General features: G+C 44.1%; 1 protein-coding gene across 2 annotated transcripts in view; it reads right to left on the reverse strand.

The window, feature by feature from the left end:
- The window catches only part of USP13 (ubiquitin specific peptidase 13), a 105,320-nt gene that overhangs the window by 38,386 nt on the left and 47,117 nt on the right, over positions 1–19,817 (reverse strand). For both annotated transcript variants that reach the window (XM_040621562.1, XM_040621563.1), the window contains exons 7-10: positions 14,470–14,564; positions 13,204–13,391; positions 7,707–7,778; positions 7,251–7,344 (exon numbers count right to left, since the gene is read on the reverse strand). In XM_040621562.1, the coding sequence (XP_040477496.1) occupies positions 7,251–7,344; positions 7,707–7,778; positions 13,204–13,391; positions 14,470–14,564 (449 nt within the window). The remainder of the gene's footprint in view (positions 1–7,250; positions 7,345–7,706; positions 7,779–13,203; positions 13,392–14,469; positions 14,565–19,817) is intronic.

Genomic DNA, 19,817 nt, shown 5'->3' on the forward strand with positions numbered 1-19,817 from the left:
CCAGCAAAGGAAGTAGTTCGTGTATTATGCAAAATGTGTGTCTGCTGCCTGCTCACTTCTTCTGAAAACCTCCATTTGCTCAGTTCCAGGCCACATTCCTGACTGGAGTCCAAAGAACGTGCTCCCTGGGCCATCACTGGGTTCGGAGCGCAAAGCACCTCCCACTTCCTTCAACTTTCAGTCTGCCCTGGCCCATGTCCTCAGCCTGACGGCAGGTGGAGGGCACGTCTCGTAGTCCTGTGAGATCTCCTGGACACCCGGGCCAATGCCTAGGGTCCAGAGACCATGGTAGGTGTGCAAGGTCACACAGTCAGATGTGACAGGGGATGGGAAAATTCCCTTATCCACCTCCCTGCAGCTCCCCAACACATGTGTTCTAAGCAATGTTTCTAATAAAACTCGGGTGAACTGTCCTGTCTTGCTGAATATGTATCTGACCTCGTCATCCCGTATTTACTAATCACCTTCTTCACCTGGACCACTGCGGACTCTGCCCTCAAAGAGCTGAGAGACCATGGGGAAATGAGAGACAACACACGTATCTATGATAAACGCAGAGGGGCGCTGCCCAGGACCTGGAACAGTGCCAGCAGCTCTTAGAGGAGAACGCCCCAAAGTCGCAGCATGGGGGCATCTGAGGATGTGGAAACTACATAAATGACCAGCTTGCACACATGCCTGGCTTCAGATGTGCTTCCAGTGCTAGGTAAAGGCCACTGTAAACCTGATGATTAATTTTACCTGTATATACACCTCCTGAAACCGAGGTAACAACTGTAACTCTCTTTACTCACACTGCTGACGCCTATCTGCGTTGCATCAGCCAATACAAGCATGCAAAAATAATGCCTTATCTCTGCATAATGGCTCACATTCATTCATCCATCTAACCCAAATTTACAAAGTGCTGTAACATGTCAGACATTCTTCTAGGAACTTAAATGAATACTTACGAGGTGCCAGGCATAGTTCTGAGTACCTTATACATGTAGCCTGCTTAACTCACTTAGCCTGATGATGATGATGATGATGATTTTCTCCATTTGACAGATGAGGAAACTGAGGCAAAGCAGTGTCAAGTAACTGGCCCAGCATCACACAACTACAAAAGTCAGTCACTTGCTCTCCCTCCATCTCACTGTCTGTCTCTGTGTCTGTCTGTCTGTCTCTCTCTCTCTCTTTATCCCACGTCTTAATACCGCTTTCACACACTAGTTCTCCTCTCCGATGGCCCTGAGTCCATCTTACCAGTTGCTGAGAAAGGAAGACCGTATGTCTTGGACTCTGAGTAAGCCCCCTTCAAACCCATGCGCCTTGGGAGCCAACGTTACAAGTCAGTCCGGCAACTGCTCCTCAGGGGCAGCGCCTGGAATCAATCTTTTCCCCGGCGCATCTCTCTTTAGGCCTTCACACGAGCACACACTCACTGCCTGCTGCTGACTTTCTTCCTGCAAGCTGGGCTTCACCTTGACGTGCCTGCCAGTCCCCATCAAAGCAGCTGCCTCGGAAGCTGAACAAGTCCGTAAATTCAGGAAGCTGGCTGCTGCTCTTTGCCACTTTGTGGTCGTGCAACTGGGAGAAGTCTCAATAGGGACCGTGGTGAAATCCCTAGAACCTCAGCCCCGCGCCCAGCCTCCTTCACTACCCACACCGCTTCTCTTTCTCTACCCATTTCATTTCCTTGTTTTCTCTCACCTGCCCTTTCTTAATCCTTCGTTCAACCCTCTGCCAAGCTATAGCTTGAGAACTGTTGATCACTGGGAAGTTGTTGGAAAAGGCTTCCTAACCAGAGAGATGCTATCTCTCCCTCTCTCCACATCATACTGCAGACCAGCTCCTTCACAGCTGGTTTGAGCTTTTTTGTTCAACCTAGACTACTCCACAGTTAACGCCTTGATCATCAGCTGGGCTGGCTGCCTGCACCCGTATCCCACCCCTAGTCTACCTGGTTATGGAGGAAGTCCCCCTAATTCCCGTACTCAACTAATAGTACGTTCCCCTCATATCAAGTATTGTAGAAAGTCTTCCAGATCTAGCTTCCAGCTTATCGGAAACACAAGCTGAACAAGGCAACAGTCTTTAAAGCAATCCTGGGGCAAATGATTCAGCTCCTTCCACAACCCAATAGCTCGCAGAAAGAAAAGGAGGGGGACTTTTAAAAGTCATCTTTGCGTATAACACCCAGTGTTATACACACCTAATGAATCATCGAACTTTACATCAAAAACCAGGGATGTACTGTATGGTGACTAACATAATAAAAAAAATATTATTATAAAAAAAAAGTCATCTTTGACACCACAGGGGGAAAGCCAGACATGGTCTGGGTATTAGATGATGCTGAGAACGGTGATTAATTTTGTTGCTTTGCTTCTAACACTTGAAACAACTTTTCACATGATTTTTATGTGGAAAAAAAAAGAAGGTATTCTAGTTACAGGTGTGTGCTAACCTTGACAGGTGAAAAGGAGGATGCCTGGATCTGGTGTTAACACTGCAGGAAAGGGGAGGGACAGGAAAGGGAGGACGGAGGAAGAGAATGGGAAGGAAAAGTTGGGCCTAGGGGGGATTACTGAAACCAGACTGGCAGGATGGCAGTTGCTGAAGCTACACAATGCTACCTGTATGCATATCTGCAAATTAAAAAAAAAAAAAAAAAACAATCTAAAGAGCAGGCTCTGGATAAGGCAGTTAATAGTTAAAAGAAACCAAAAGTCAAAATAAGAACCAAAGAACTAAGTCAAAGAAACCACATTTCCTAGTTGGCAATGCGTCAGTGGTATCATCCCAATGACCCCTGTGGGTCTGTCACCGCACCCAAGGAGAGGGAGTGACCAGACGTGCCCAAGAGTCAGACCTGCCTTCAGGAAGCACGCACTCTCACCCACGAGCCGGCTCTTCCCCACCTAAAGCCACGGCTGGTCCCGACAACTAACTATATTAGGAGGGAGCCCCGGGAGTCCCCAAAATAGCAACCACCTAAGGAACCTGGCATATTTATAGGCTACTGTACCTACTTTCTCCATCAGCAACTGCAAAACAGAGCAGCTAAAATTAGCAAGAGGACTACGGTGTTCAGAATCTTTCCCAAATGCTTACCCAGGACTTTCTGTTTAACTTCACACCAAGAAGGGAGCCAGACACTCCTCACGCACATTCCTCGGAGCCTAATGCGTTAATTAATGCACACACAGCAAGAGTGGGGCTTGGTATCCCATTAGAGCCTCAGATATTCACACTGTATGACTCCAGGGGGAAGAAAGAAAGGCAGACGCATCCCAGGCTGCCCCGAATACACAAGCGTATGACATCTGTTCATTTCAGCCTTTACCCTTAAACCATAAACCTTGGATCTAACCCAGTTCCTAACCAGATCCAAACCCCAAATCTCCAAAGCTAAAGGAACAGAATGCATTCCCCAAGCTACTTTTCATATTTCAAAAAGTGAGTTAGAAACGTTACATTTGCCGCACCTAGGAAAATGGAGATTAATGAAAACATAGTTCTCATGCTTGGGGGTAAAATCACATCACCTCAAAGTCGAACACTGGTTATCCCAAAACTGAGACCAATAATTATGCGCCAAGGATTTTTTAGAGGGGAAATCAAATGAATTGTCACTTAAGAAATGCAGTTTGTTTGAAATATAGAATTATCTCAAACATGTTATCTTCAGAAGGAGAAATAAATCACAGAGTATTCAGCATTAAAATGTGTGAAAGCATGGTCTCAGATTGCATGAGATCAGGAATAGATTTTTTGAAGAAAGAGAAGTGAGAGGTTTTATCTACTACAGATGCAATTTAATTTTAAAAATCAATTCAGAACACATTTATGTAGAAATGGCAATGCCCAAAACAAATACTGCAAATCTTTTTATAGATGAAAATGTCCATTAAGCATATGCATGTACAAAAACTAGATTTCACCTTGGTCTGCAGACCAATTTAATACCAGCAAGCATGTAGCCTAGAAATGCAAGACAGAGGCACTGGGAAACAAGTTGCCGGGCCACCTGGTAATTCTGCAAACTTTAAGGACCCCCTTTTGTCATCCGCCTACACCATCCACACACCGAGGCACTGGACACCTGAAGCAAATGCCGGAACAACTGTTAGGGAAGCAGAATCGTGTAGAGGTCAAAAGCAGACTCCGGGGCCAGCCTGCCTGGTGTGAATCCCAGCCCCGCCCCTCGCCGGCTGTGTGACTTCAGGCAAGGTTTCTGTGCATTCGTGAGCATGCAGCAAGAGCCTGGCCTTTCATAAGCAATCTTGGGTATCAGGACCACTGCTGGTGGGGGCGCTGCATGGCTCTGACTCTTGTCTCTTGCCCTCTCTCCCCTTCACCCCACATTCCGCTTGGGGTCCATCCCCTTCTCTGGTTTAGCACACCTTCTTTCTTCTTTCAGGGCATTTCAGGCACATTACAAATCACAAATGCCACAGGCCTGGGACAAGGCCACATGACCAAAGGGCTCCTGACCCCGAAGAGAACAGAGAGTCTCATAAACTGGTTTCTCTGAAACCAACTGCCAGCGAAAATCCTGGTGCCTCAGAAAGTCATTCCCTCCACTGTCAAGGGGAAGGGAGATTTTACTATGAATCACTTATCTGTTCAAGTGACAGCTTAAAGCTGACTCCTCCAGGGCCACAACGAAAATCAAAAATCTTATGGTCAATTCAAGCTCATTTTGAACGTGAAAGGGACCCTATCAATGCCTGAGCCAAAGACTCACTCATATCCCACCTGCTAGATGGGTCTGCCCCACGACCCCCAAGACACACACCGTACTATGGTCACATTCAGGATTCTTTCTCAAAGACCACTAGATCACGGCCCCATAGAGCAGGAAAGGATTTTACAAAACATCTAGATCAAAGGTCACACACCCAACTACAACAGCTTCCCTGCCAAGTCATGAATCACAAAGGGACTCCAGCTGAGGGCTGTGTGTCCTGTCTGAAGGGAGGGGGGCTACTCAGCTCCAGCCATCTACTATCATGGGCCTGGAATTGCTACAGGGTCTGACTGTTTAAGAGAAGCTGGAAGTTCTGGGGCACCTGGGTGGCTCAATCAGTTAAGCATCCAACTCTTGGTTTCCACTCAGGTCATGATCTCAGGGCCATGAGATCGAGCTCCACATCGGGTTCCACACTGGGCATGGAGCCTGCTTAAGATTCTCTCTCCCGCTCCCTCTGCCCCTCGCCCCTCATTTGCACTCACTCTCATGCTCGCTCTCTCTCTCAAAGAAAAAAAAAAAAGAGAGAGAGAGCGAAGCTGGAAATTGAGATGTCTATGTGTGGGCCAAGCAAAACACACGTACAGGTCAAACATGGCCCAAATGCTGCCGGCTTACCCATGTTGGGCAGACAAAGCAGGGGTTTCCACATGTAGGGTTCAGACCCGTAGAGGTCACAGAGCTACGGCACGACAGTCACTAAGCCCAATGGTGAGGAGCAGGCAAGGGCCCAAGCAGTCATTGTTCATAGAATTAATAAATCATGTGCCTTGCTCATATAAGAACTACTTTCCTAATGTAAAAGGACATTTTAATATTAACAAAACCAAACTTTACTTGCAAACATCACTAAATTAGTAATTTTTCATTCATATTTTCTCAAATGAGAAAATTCCAAAAACACAACCACAGGCACGTAATATACCAAGATTTTACTTACATTGGAGAGAGAAGCTTCCTACCTGCCACATTCCCAACCACCACCTGAATGAATTCTGCCATTTGACTGCTGGGATTGGAAGTTTACGTGACTTGCCCACAGTCTCACAGCTCCTTCTAGAGCCAAGAAGGGAAGCCAGAGTCCCCGAGACCCAATCCAGTCTCCTTCTCCTCCACCAAGGAAGGTGGGCTCTGACCCAAAAGTGGCCTGCAAAGTAGCATAGCATGGATGAAACCCCAGGATAAATGTGATGAAAAGAAAATGTTGGACCAAGCTGTTTTCACCAACACCTCTTCAAAGCCTCACAGGAGCTCAGAGGTAGAAGAGGCCTGGATGACTCCCGTAAGCCAGCCCCACGTCCAAACCATCCCTTCAACTGTGTCCCAGATGAGGGCCTTCCAGTCTTGGATGGATAAGGTATCTTGCCATGCTGGATAGCAATGCATCATTCAGCCTCCACCCCACTCTGCTCTCCCAGCCTGGCCATTTGGAGTGTCTACTTCCCTCTCCACCCTCTTCAACCCCTTCCTTCTTCTCACCTCCAAACACCGCCTCTAAATGCTCCCTCATACTCTCCCTTCTCCCAGTTGCTCCACTTCCCCAACTAGATGGCTTCATTATGAACAAGAGTTGTCAATCTAGTTAAGGAAGACTGACTTCAGGGGGGAGCACAGAGGCCAACACTTGAGAAACAGATTTGCCCCCCAAGTCAAGACAGAGCACTCTGAAGACAGAGCAGGTGGTGGGGGAAACGGGCATGCACTTCATTCAGTCCATAGGCAACAACATTAACCGGGCTGCCAAATGCAGCTGTGTAAGCTGTGCACTGCAGAATTTCGAGGGCACCACTCAAAAGACCAGGTTGTGAGCAGTGCCCTCTGGAGTTGTGCAACAGAGCTGCCTAGGGAGGGGTCAGTAGCCCATTCTGCAGGCTCACAGAAATGCAAGGCTGGCTATTAGGAGATGGAGTGCATCAGTTATTCCACCAATAAACAGTGACTGAATGGCCAACTGAGTTTCTCATACCTGGGTGGGTTGACAAACCCCCTAGCAGCTTACCAAAAATGAGGACTGTCCAGACCTCTCCAGAAATTCAGAATCCTCAGCTCTGGAGGTGGGAGCAGGGTGGAGAAGGGGGTAGAATAGGAATGTGTATGCTGCTTTTTAACAACCAGCCTCTTGAAAAATCCCAGCAAATAAAGTTGAGGCTTAGGAGAAGAAAGATATTGTAAGGGCCAAGATTATGTTACCAAGGAGAAGATGTTTATATTTGTATAAGGCTTATTCCTTCCATCTCAGCTCTATTTTATGAAGAACAGTGTTCTGAAAACTGTTAATGATGACACTCACACATAATCCATAAAGCAGCTGTCACTAGAAACACCAACCCTAGCTATTTCTTACCACAATTTTTAAGAGCACACAGACACCCTAGACTCCAAAATGAAATAGCTATTCAGACAGCTCGCTAAATTTATAGCCACCATGTGCCAAATCATAGGAAATCCACCTTCTAGCCGGTAAAGGCCCCTCCTACCTGCATATCAACATGGCAAACCCTGGGGCACATACCTTGTGTTCCTCCTTCATCACCTGTTCAATGAGTTCAGATTTCACTGGAGGTTTTGAATACTGGCCCGAGAGAAGGCCATGTCCTAACTTAGTCCTGGACAGGAGGGAGAAAGAAAAACAAAAAGGTCATTGTTGTTTCCCCATAGAGACATTAACATTACCTATGAATGCTTTTAGGTGGAACATTTTATCTCGATTACTCAAAAATAACTTATTTATTTGATTTTTCTTGGTAACTGATGCCATTGTAAACTATCCTCAGTACTTCATAAATAACTATCAATATCTTTCTTCTTACAAAAGTAACACGTGCTCATTTTAGAACACTTTTATTACAGAAAATTTTTTAAAAAGGGAGAGAAATACCTTTAATTCTGCAACCCAGCAATAACCATTATGAACACTTATGGATACTTTTCTAAAAAAACTTCTAGATCCTTTCCAATCAGCACTTACATCTGTGTGTTGAAGTCCTGTGTTGGATCTAAAGGAGAGTAGTCAAATATTCTTGGAAGATTCCCTACATACCTAGGAAATGAGAAGGGAGAGTCAAAACATAAGAACTGAAAGAACAGAAACAAAATACGCTGCCATCCTAGGGAGACCTTCCTGCCTTTCTATCAAAGTGAACTCATCCACCTCAAGAAGACTTTTCCTGAGACCCTACCTCTGCAGCCATATTCATGGACCTCCCTAAACTGACTGTGCTTCCATCAGTGGGTCTCAACGCCGGCTGCAGGTTACAATCACCTATAGGGTTTCTCCAAAAAGTACCAAAGCCAGAGCCACCGTTCCCATGTCACTGCGTGAGACTGAGGATTTGCAATCTTCTCAAAGTCCCCCAAATGATTATAACATGTAGCCAGAATCAAGAACCACCAGTTTATGCCATCACAATTCCCATCTCAAAAACAAATGGTAAGGGGCGCCTGGGTGGCTCAGTTGGTTAAGCATTTGCTTTCGGTTCAGGTCGCGATCCCAGGACCCTGAGATCGAGCCCCACATCCGGCTCTCTGCTCAGCGGGCGCCTGCTTCTCCCTCTCCCTCTGCCTGCTGCTCCACCTGTTTGTGCTCTCTGTCTCTCTCTCACCATCAAAAAAAAAAAAAAAAAATTAAAAAAACAAATGGGAAGGAATTATGCCAATCATATCAAAATGAATAATGATGATAATAGCAGTGACAACTACCACTTTTTGAGGGCTCTCTGTATAATCCGGTGGGGTCTTCATGACAACTATATGAGGAACGGATGGTTAGGGTTACCCATCAGAGAGAGGACAAATCAGGATGCTTCCAAGGTTACCCAAGGAAGGAGTGATGAAGCCCAGAGTACACCCAGGCAGCCTGGCTCCAAAGCCCTGCTCTGAAGGCTCTGTGCTGTCAGTGCTCCATTGAGCAGGCCCCAGCCCCTCCTTCTGACAGTTCACCTTGACAGAGCAGCGCCAACTTCCACCACCCATCTCTAATCTCAAAGTACAATCATTCTTTTCACTTCTTCAGTTCATTTCCTATTTCATACCCTCGGCTTTGTGCTGTTCAACTTCTGATCTTCAGACTTTGACTCTCTGAGCGTGAAAGCTCTAGAGGGAAGAATCCAGGAGAAGATCCCGTTCCCTGGCACTTCATGCACCCTGCTCTGCCCACTTCTCTGACCTCAGTCCCATCCCTCTCCCTAGCCCATAGCACCCCGGCCACGTGCCCTTCTTTGCCAGGACATGCCAAGCTCACACCTGCTTCAAGGTCATGCCTTCTGCCGTCTCTTTCCCGGAATGTTCTCTCCACGGACCTTTGCACCATCTCAGGTCTGTTTAAAAGGCACCTCCCCACCTCTCCTAATTCCCCATCACCTGACCCTGGCTGACTTTCTTCTTGGCATGCATCAGTATTTGCAATTTTATAATTTATCTCCTTGTTTATTATCTCTCTAGAGATTATATCCTGGAGTATAATCTCCACGAAGGCAGATAGGTTTTCTGAATTACTGCATCTCCAGCACTAGAATGGCATCTGCCATGTAAAAGGCACTCAAAAAATATTTGTTGAATGAATGCATTCATATCATTTAATCATATAATCAATTTCCATATTTGACTCCCTATAAACCAACAGAAAAGGCATTACTGCAACAAAGCCCTAGCAGAGAACCACGACACATTAGTAATTAGCAATGACCTCTAATCAGACCGCTCGACTCCTGGGCACCTGCTGTCTACAAACTCAGAATTTTTACCACAGATTATGTACCTACGTCAAAATTAACAGAGCCCACCTCTCTGGGACAGTCCCTTTCTTTTTCTTTTTATTTTATAAGATTTTACTTATTTGAGAGAGAGAGAGAGGGCTCCAGTGAGAGCATGCACGAGCAGGGGGAGAGGCAGAGGGAAAAGCAGGCTCGCCACTGAGCAGGGAGCCCAACACGGGGCTTGATCACAGGACCCGGGATCATGACCTGAGCCAAACGCAGACGCTTAACCGACTAAGCTACCCAGGCACCCCAGGACAATCCCTTTCCGATGGCTTTTGGATATGTCACTAAGGCAACAATTCCATCTAGAAATTTTCAATGAACCAAGAGCCAAATAAGAAGAGATCAACCAAACTTTGTAACCAAACTATGCACAGTCAGAGACTGCACTGAGGACTTGTTAATATACAACATGATGGACTCATTACCTCTCTTACAAGCCGGCCTTTATCATATTTCGAAAGCTGACCAGATAAGAAAACCTCACTGGGAAGATGAACATTAGGGAAAAGGCTCATGCTTTCAGGCAAGATTGGTGGAGAAAAATGAAAAATAAAGGTGGTAAATCTTTGATGTCAGAAAAGTTTGTTTTGCTAGTCATTTCTATTACTTTTCTAATTGACGAGGAATATCCTTCATTACAACAAAGTTAAATTAAAACGCAGAAGGAATGCTAGGTACTTTTTGAAATACATATTGTAACTTCAGCTTGCAGTCTAGTGGTTCTCGAAAAAGTAGAGTTTTGCTATCTGCCATAACATCTTAGCTCTCATTCAATTTATCCAAGTTTATTTCAATTTGATTCACATTAAAATTATTCTGAAATGTAAACCGGGTTCAAGTGGCAAGCAGGGTATCACGGAGTCAGGCTGACATTTCCGAATTACACTCTGATTGTGCGTAAGACATTTAATCTCTCCGTGAGTCACTCTTTCTACTTACAAAATGGAGACACTGCTCCTGGACCCAACTCCACTGAGAGCCAGTCCCGCTGGGGAGAAAGGAGTTTGAAGAGCAAGTATTTCAACCACGTGATGTTTGGTAAAAGAACGAACAGACTGAGGACAAGTATTATGAGTAGGTTGCTCGTGTTCTAATATACACAGTAAATGTTTAGAAAATAGAATGTTAGGGGCGCCTGGGTGGCACAGCGGTTAGGCGTCTGCCTTCGGCTCAGGGCGTGATCCCGGCGTTGTGGGATCGAGCCCCACATCAGGCTCCTCTGCTGTGAGCCTGCTTCTTCCTCTCCCACTCCCCCTGCTGTGTTCCCTCTCTCGCTGGCTGTCTCTATCTCTGTCAAATAAATAAATAAAATCTTAAAAAAAAAATAGAATGTTAAATGTTCAGAATATTAAATGTACAATTCTGAGACTTTTGAAACAACACTGAGGGGAGATATTTGAATCTTAAATCCAAAACACAGACATGAGGTACATTTTTTCATTAGAGAAAAAAATTCAGAAAGGTGACTTTTCGTCAGACTTTGGAGGGTAGACCCCATTTTCAAAACCTATAGACTGTAAGGTACTGAAACTGTTGTTGGGTTTTGTAACCAAAGAACACAAATTCCCTCCATTCTAGTTTAAAAGAAATAATAATTATACAACATCTACCACAAGGACTTTCCTTCAATGTTTTTTTTAAAAATCAGGGACCATGAGACATGTAAGATGAAGTTACACCATTCCCCAGTCAAATAATAATACAAGTATGAGAGATGGGCAAAAATTTATAAAAATAATACGATGTGTCAGGCACCTGGGAGGCTCAGTGCGTTAAGCATCTGCCTTCGGCTCAGGTCCTGATCCCACGGTCTGGGATCGAGCCCCGCGCTGGGCTCCCTGCTCAGTGGGGAGTCTGCTTCCTCCTCTCTATCTGTTGCTCCCCCCAACTTGTGCTCCCCCCCAAATAAATAAAATTTAAAAATATATATATGATGTGTGAGGCATACCTTTGAAAAAGTGTTCCCATCTCAGAGCTTCGAACTTGCTCTTCCTCTGTCCAAAACCCTCTGTCCCCACTGCTGTCTATCAGTCAAGGTGTGTGTCCCTTTGTGTCGAACTTGCTCTTCCTCTGTCCAAAACCCTCTGTCCCCACTGCTGCCTATCAGTCAAGGTGTGTGTCCCTTTGTGTGCCCTTTCTTCAAAGAGATCCTCCCTGACCATCTCTTCTCCTTTGCCTTCATGCAACTTACCATGTTTATAACCATGCAGTTGTTCTTCTGATCATTTATTCACTGTCTGTTTCCCCAAGTGGGGCCAGGCACCACATCCTTTTGTTCACCACTGACCCCCCCCCCAGCACCCTGCTGAGCAGAGCAGAACCCACTCTTCATTGGCTGGATGAGGAAATGAAAACTAGACATGCAAACTGACCATAAATTACCAAAGCCAGAAAACAGCAAAAAGAATAAGTCTTCAAATACCAAGAAAGAAAAAAAAAGGATATTTGATATACTTTTGATTAACTACCATGAAAGCCATTAGCATTTCAACTTCATGTGGGTAAAAAATTGCCCTGGGCTATTCCTAGCGTGCTGTCTGCCCCTCCGTCTGTGAGTACGTGTGTGTCCTCTTCCATACTTGAACCACAGTGGAAACCAACCCACTCTGGAATACACTACAGATAATTTTCTAAATTTTCTAAACTTTAGGCAGTGGCTGCCCATGACTGTACCAGCCTCGGTCCCAGTCTGTGCAGCCCCCCTTCTAAGCCCAGCCCCGGGAAGAGAAGGGCCACAGACACAGCCGCTCTGCCCTCCGTGTGGGAGGAAGAAGGCAGCCTCTGAACACACGCTTACGAAACATCTTCCATCAGTGCCTCCCAATTATCTGTGGCGAAGGGCCAGCGTTTTTGTTTATTTCAACTCATACAGATGACTCCTTTAAGATATATAATAAAAGTAAATTATTAGAAAAATGAAATGCCACTTATAAAGCCTGACAATTTCAGGGGCGCCTGGGCGGCTCGGTCGTTGGGCATCTGCCTTTGGCCCAGGGCATGATCCTGGGGTCCTGGGATTGAACCCCACATCGGGCTCCCTGCTCCGCTGGGAGCCTGCTTCTTCCTCTCCCACTCCCCCTGCTTGTGTTCCCTCTCTCGTTTGCTGTCTCTCTCTCTCTGTCAAATAAATAAATAAAATCTTTAAAATAAATAAATAAATAAAATAAAATAAAGCCTGACAATGTTGACTTGCTACGAAAATTCCTACATGCTCTCTCTCCGTCTCCAAAGTTATCACAGATCCATACCCAGCAGTCCAAGGACCAGCGCCAGTCTATGAACCACATTTCGAGTAGCAAATAACACAAAGCTTAAATCCTCTAAGAAACTCCACTCACCAGGAGGGCAACACTGACCAAACCGATCACTGAATCTCTCCTAGCGCATCTACAGAAGGAATGCGGCAGGCATGCTGTGAAGATGGGTGATTAATATTTTCTTGGCATAGAGGGTGATTGAAGGTCTGAAAACGGAAGCCATCGTTAATACGACAAACCCCAGTAAGTTTCTCAGTTACGAAGCTCTCCTCATCTCACCTGATTCCCGTAACACTGGACAAGTGTTCTCACCCAGCTTCAGTGCAAGAAGTCACACCATGAGGCTGTGGTGACATGTCCAGCAGCTGATGAAGACGGGCTTCCCCCACACACACCGGGCTGGACGAAGGGCATCGCTGTGCGCCCAGGTCCGCGGGGGGACACTTACGCTCTCTGGAATTCTGGGATGCTGAAGATGGCCTGCATGACAGAACTCAGGTAGCAGCTGTTGCCCAGATTCTTGAGCCCCGTGTACCCGGGGCCATACATGGGCTTCAGCTTCGTCCCTGTCTCCTGGATCACTTCCCACTCGCTGACCCGAGGCTTGATGTCATTGTCCCGAAGCCCATTCTCTGTCTGGGACAAAGTCATTGAAGGAAACCAACTTTTAGTTGTAATTATCACCCAAAGCTCACGTCCCAAGAGTTATTTCTAACAACAGTTGATGCTTCAGCCTCTTTGTTCCCCACACTAAGCAGAAAAATCACCTAATTCAAAAGACTGACATGGTGGTGCTGCACAAAAATGTCCCTGTATTTAACGCCGCAGAACTGCACACTTTAGAGTAGTTAAAATGGTAAATTTTATGCTATGTATGTCTTTCCACAGTAAAAACACACACGTGCACTTCAAAGGTTTAAAAATGAAAGAGAAAGAGACCGAGAGGAAAGGAGATAGGAGGAAGAAAGACAGACAGGAATGGAAAGAAAGAAGCTAGTAGAGTAATTTCAAGGGAAAATACAATGCAACCCAGCAAACAGAAGGGCAAGGCCGCTGGAGAGGAAAGTGAAGGAAAATCATGGGCCTTGGAAGTGTCTTGAAATAGGAGGGAGGTTTAAAGAAGAGCAGACAACATAAAGGGTGACATGAGTGAGGAGAGCTGGGGAGAGGGAGAAGGGCTGGGAGGGAAGGGCCCAAGCGAAGCGCACCCTGGAGCAGCTCCCGGCAGGGGCGGACGTTACATAGTCACGACAGCAGCTTGAAAACACAATATTAAATGAAGCAAAGCTTTTCCCATCAACAACAATATGTTGGCTTATTCTTTCCACCCCCGAGCTCTGCTTCCCTTCCTGAAATTAATTAAAGCGATGTCGGTCACAGATAATTTTAAAGGTCATCTTCCCGTACCTTCTCACTTCAGTGAACAAGGAGTGATTCATGCAACTCTCCATCAAAGGAGACAGAAATTTTACAAGTAAACTCCAACTGAAACAAATGGTACTTGACGAGATGCCATGTTTATTACAACATAAAAAAAAAAAAAATTTAAAGCTGGTAGCCAAAAGAAAATGCTAATTAATTAAATTCAAGAAGCAAATGCAAACGTTAAAACCTAAAACCTATAAAAGTAAGATTCCTGTTACAGCAATTACATATTAAAGGAACCAAAGGGTTCCCTCCCTGCAAGACAGGAATACAAAGTGGACCTCCTTACCCCATGCATATGAAGCATATCAATTCCAAAATGTGCTAAGTGCTTGGCCAAATGAGGATCCAAAACCGGTTCTTCTTCTTGAAAAGAATAAACATCTACAGGGTGAAGAGACAATAAGGAATGAGATCTTTAATCAAGTTGTTCAATATTCAACATACATCTATTGAGCTCCCACTAGGCGCCGGGCTTGGGATACCTCGAGGAAGAAAGCCAACAAACCCTCTTGTGAGTTACACTCAACTGGAGAAAAGACAGATGATAAACAACAAACATAATTAACAGGTCTATTTTGTAATTATACCCATATATCATTTTTTTGACATTTCAGAAAGTTAATTTTTATAAAGGTTTTTTGAGACAAAAAAAAAATTGAAAAAGCGGTGTCTAACGTTAAAATCATTGAAATTAGACAAGTGTGAATGCCTAACAATTGATTTTCTCACCAAAACAGCACTGGCATAACAACAGTGCAGGAGGAGGGAAGGGTGAGGGAGGAGAGCGTGGCACCACCGACCATGGCAGGGGGAGCCTTCGAGGGAAGAGTGGGGACACACAGGCCCTCAGGAGCAGCTGAATGGCTAGAGTGAGGTGTCAGGTCCAAGACAAAACAAAATTCTGCCTGTGGAATCCTCTCAGACCAACCAGCTCACCAACTTCCACCTCCCACCTGCCCCTTCTTCCCTTCTTTCCAACTTTAGTGTCCACACCCCACAGAGCTGGTGAGGGGCTTAGTGAGGACGGTTCAGTACTTCCCAAATGTGTCTACCTCATAGCAAGCAGCAAATGAGGATGCACCTGGTCCAGTGGGGTAACTCAGGAGGTTCCAGCCACCCCAGGCCTGGCTCACCGGTGCCAGGGCCTGTGGGATTGGCATCTTGGCCTTCTTGGCAAATCCCCAAAAAAGCTATTGAAACCACTGTCTTGTGTGTCCTCATACAGCAATGCAATGTGGGAGAGGGGACCGATATCTTCAGGTCCATTTTGCAGATGAGGAAAAGAGGCTCATAAGGTTAAATCATTTGCCTCAAACCCCACAGGTGGCCCAGAACCCAGGTATCCTGACGCCTCCCCCAGTCCTTTTTCCTCTACACTCAACTATCTCCTTAGATCTGTCGGGAGATTCAGAGACTTGGTGAAGCAAGATCCCGAGCCCTTAACAGGAAGGGAGAGTCAAAAACCACAATTTCTTCACTCTTAAATTGGAAAAACAAAATCTGTTACAAGGAAAATAGATATCAAAACAGAAGGAGCTCCTAGGAGGCTCAGTCAGTTGAGCGTCCTACTCTTGGTTTCAGCTCAGGTCATGATCTTGAGTCGTGGGATTGGGCCCCACGTTGGGCTCCAAGCTGGGTGTGGAGTCTGCTTGAGAGTCTCTCTTCCTCTGCACCTCCCACTCATGTTCTCTCTCTCTCTCTAAAATAAGTAAATAAGGGCACCTGGGTGGTTCAGTCAGTTAAATGTCTGCCTTTGGCTCAGGTCATTATCCTGGGGTCCCTGGATTGAGTCCTGCATTGGGCTCCCTGCTCAGCTGGGAGTCTGCTTCTCCCTCTTCCTCTGCCCCTCCCCCTGCCCCTGCTCTATGTCTTTCTCTCTCTCTCTCTCCCAACAAAATAAATAAAATCTTCTAAAATATAAAATAAATTAAATTAAATAAGTAAATAAATTTTTTAAAAAAGATAGCATTCTTTAGGACAGCAAAAGATAGACTGTCCAAGGATTTTCCTCCTCTTTGGAACATCTCACACACACACACACACACACACACACACACACGCACACAAGCTATGGTGACTTTCTGACCCAAACCCAAATATGTGGAGACTCCCTGCCACCAAAGGAAGTCAGTCTTTCTATTATTAATAGATTAGATGTTGTATAGCTTTCTCTGTTATCCCTCTTCCTCTAGGGGCCCATTTTAACTTGTAGATAGGCAGCCTGCATTTATAGCCTTTCTTTAGTACAATTCGGTGTTCTCAAAAGAAAAAACAAAAGACAAAATCCCCCTGGGGCGCCTGGGTAGCGCAGTCATTAAAGTGTCTGCCTTCGGCTCAGGGCGTGATCCTGGCGTCCCGGGATAGAGTCCCACATCGGGCTCCTCCGCTGGGAGCCTGCTTCTTCCTCTCCCACTCCCGCTGCTGTGTTCCCCCTCTTGCTGGCTGTCTCTCTGTCACATAAATAATAAATAAAATCTTTTAAAAAAAAAAAGACAAAATCCCCAGCCCAACCAAGAAAAACTTCCCCAAAAGTTTAAATGCTAAAACCATCAACAAAAATGTTTAATAACTTGAAACAAATACATAAATAATATTTTTAATCTATGACAAGTGACAAGAAAAATACCACTCAAATACTGGCTGAAGGTGAAAATGACATTCCCTAGGCACTTTAACATTGGTTATTATTAACGAGTGAAATAGTTTTGAAGACTTAAGACTTGAAGCCTCCAATTATTTGAGCTTTATTAGAAAATAACAAAGTTCCCAGAACTGAACAGTTGGCATTGGCATAGGATTTTGAAGTAAGTGAAAATCACACTTATTTCAAGCACTATATAATTCTTCATTTGTTAGGCTCATGCCCTGTTGAGAAATTAATGTTTCCTCCTTCTAGTCATTAATGGTCAGACACGACAGGTTTTTTTTACCCCAATGACAAAAACAGTTTAGTGAGTAACATACAAGAAATCTAAAAATGAACTGTGATCCTTGAATTTGGCAATCATGAAGAATTTATAAATGACATGTAGTCATAGAAAAAATATTTGAAGTGGACTCAGGAAAGAGTACCCTAAGACGCTTCTGAGCTAGTATAGATGGCAATTTCACAGCTGCTGTGAGCATCTCCAGAAGCTTCTCCTGCAACAACCAAGGCACTGAGGCTTCTTCTTAGGTAACCTAGTTTCACGATAGAAGAACAGAACACGCTCTCTTGTCTCTGTCCCTCCTCACTCCCTTCCCACCCAGAACCTCATCCTCGCTTTGCCAACTCAACGTCTCCTCCCACAGAGGAAAGCTCTTTTTATTTGTTTGTGTGTATGGTGATCTGTTTCTTGGTTTGTTTGTGGCCGTACTCATGGAGACCCAGAATGGAATCTGATATGGGGGCCACTTTTGCTACCCACACCACCACAATGGCCTCGCCTAGGCAGTCCAGCCTTCTCGGAAGAACCGATTCTAAGTTGCGACCTCAAGGTAAGTAGGAGTTTCTCACCAAACAGCTATATCCTTATTGGGGAGAAGGAAACCGGGATGATCAGATCACATAACCATTAAATAGTTGAGTCCACAACCTGCTTGGATTCCATGTTCACTAAGCAAGACTCTAAATATAAGTCAGCTCCCCACAGGGAAAGAATGTACTGGTCAAGCCAACATAAACATCCCACTTACAGGCAGTTGTGGTTCTCACCATAAACTAAAAAATAAACACTTTCTCCTTTGCGAGTTGAATTAGCCTCAGCGAGCCTAGCAAATATGGAAGTGGGACCATTGGTAGTGGTACCTTCACCAGGAGGTGGCCACCCGCCCCTAGACAGAGGGCACCCCACGCGCCTAGGCCTCAATGTCCACACGGCTCATCGTCAGACATTAAGGGAAACTTAAGCGTGTTTTCATTAACTTATTTGGCTTTAAAATAAACGAGTTACAGCTAGCAATCTATTAAACAGACTTAAAAGAAACTAACATAACATTGATGCAGCCCATAAACTGATATGATAATTAGACGGAAAATAATCATTTGTGTTAAAACCAACTCTGCACAAGACAAGCAGATATCAAATCCTGATCTTTCTTCAAAAAGTGAGCATTATTTCAGGTGAATGAATTCAAGAACTCTCCTCTCGGGCTATGTGATCTACATTGCTCTTTGTTTTATGCCTTCTATGATTGAAACAGGAATATTTAGTCAAATACTCTCAATTATATAAGGAAAAGTTCTCCCTCCTCTACAAACAAACAAAACAAAAGAACACCTAACTATGGCAGATAATGAATTAATATTCTTAGCAGCTAGAGAGGTTTTTAATTTATTTTTAAAGAGTTTTTTCAAGCCAATAAGGAACACCTACACATGTGCCTACTAGAAAATCAACCTAAAAAATTCATAAATAGAACTACAAATAGCCAAAAATACTATGAAAAATGTTCAGCCTCACTAGGAAAGCAAACGAAAACAAGATACCAGATTAGCAAAGGTTTTTAAAAACAGCAAATACCCGAAGTTGTCAAAGATTTGCTGAAATGGGTATTCTCATACACTGTTAATGGAAATGTAAATTACTGTAACTGTTTAAAAGAGAAATTTGGCAACTAAAAATTTAAAGCATTCAACACTTTGTTCATAAGAATTTATCCTAAATATATCATCAGACAAACATCCAAAGATTTCCATATATACAAGGATGCTCATCAGAATAGTAAAAAAATTATAACAACTAACAGGGGAATAGTGAGATGATTTACGGAACTATCGTGGGATACTGAAGAGTATTTAATAACATGGAATATATGTGTGTGTGTGTATATAAATATAATATGTATATATATATATTTAATGTTAAACAGAGGAAAACAAGGAATAGAACTTTATACAGTATGATTCCATTTTTGTAAAAATGTGGGACGGGGGCAGGTTGGGTAGGGGGGTTGTATAAGAATTGATCAAGGCCTTAAAACAGAAAACAAAACTGAAAGGAAATACCCAAGTTGTCAGAAGTGATTTGCCAAATGATATTACTACTGATTTTTATTTACTTCTCTAAATTTTTCAGTTTCCTAAATATGTTACACTATCTGCCCCTAGTATAATCAAAGGGCAAATATAAAATGTTTCTTCCTCAAGTCGAAAGGAAAAAAATTTTAGATGAAAAAAAGAAAAAAGTCTAAATCATAGTTTGAATATAAGTTTCATGCTAGAAAAAAGGTTTCTGGAAAATTAAAGACATGTAGAGAACAGAATTAACCCTTGCCTTTATTATTAGCATACATTTAAATAGAATCTAATTATTTAAATACTTACATACCAGTCGGTTTATTTAATAAAAGTATTTGCACCTACCACGTGTAAGGTTTTATATGGAACCCAAAGATCAGTAAGACATAGCTCTGCCTTCAAACAACTGAAATTTTAGAACCAAGCCATGTATACAAATAGCTGTAGTCTTAGGTTGTTCTGGGAACTGGACTTCTAATAACTGGTCTTATCAAAGCACTACAAAAAACAACATAGAAAGGAAACACATTTAGGGCACCTGGGTGGCACAGTCAGTTAGGCGTCTGACTCTTGGTTTCCACTCAGGTTGTGATCTCAGGGTCATGAGATTAAGCCCTGCGTCTGGCTCCTTACGC

Source organism: Ursus maritimus, unplaced genomic scaffold (assembly GCF_017311325.1).
Source record: "Ursus maritimus isolate PB19 unplaced genomic scaffold, ASM1731132v1 scaffold_4, whole genome shotgun sequence".
Taxonomy (NCBI): domain Eukaryota; kingdom Metazoa; phylum Chordata; class Mammalia; order Carnivora; family Ursidae; genus Ursus; species Ursus maritimus.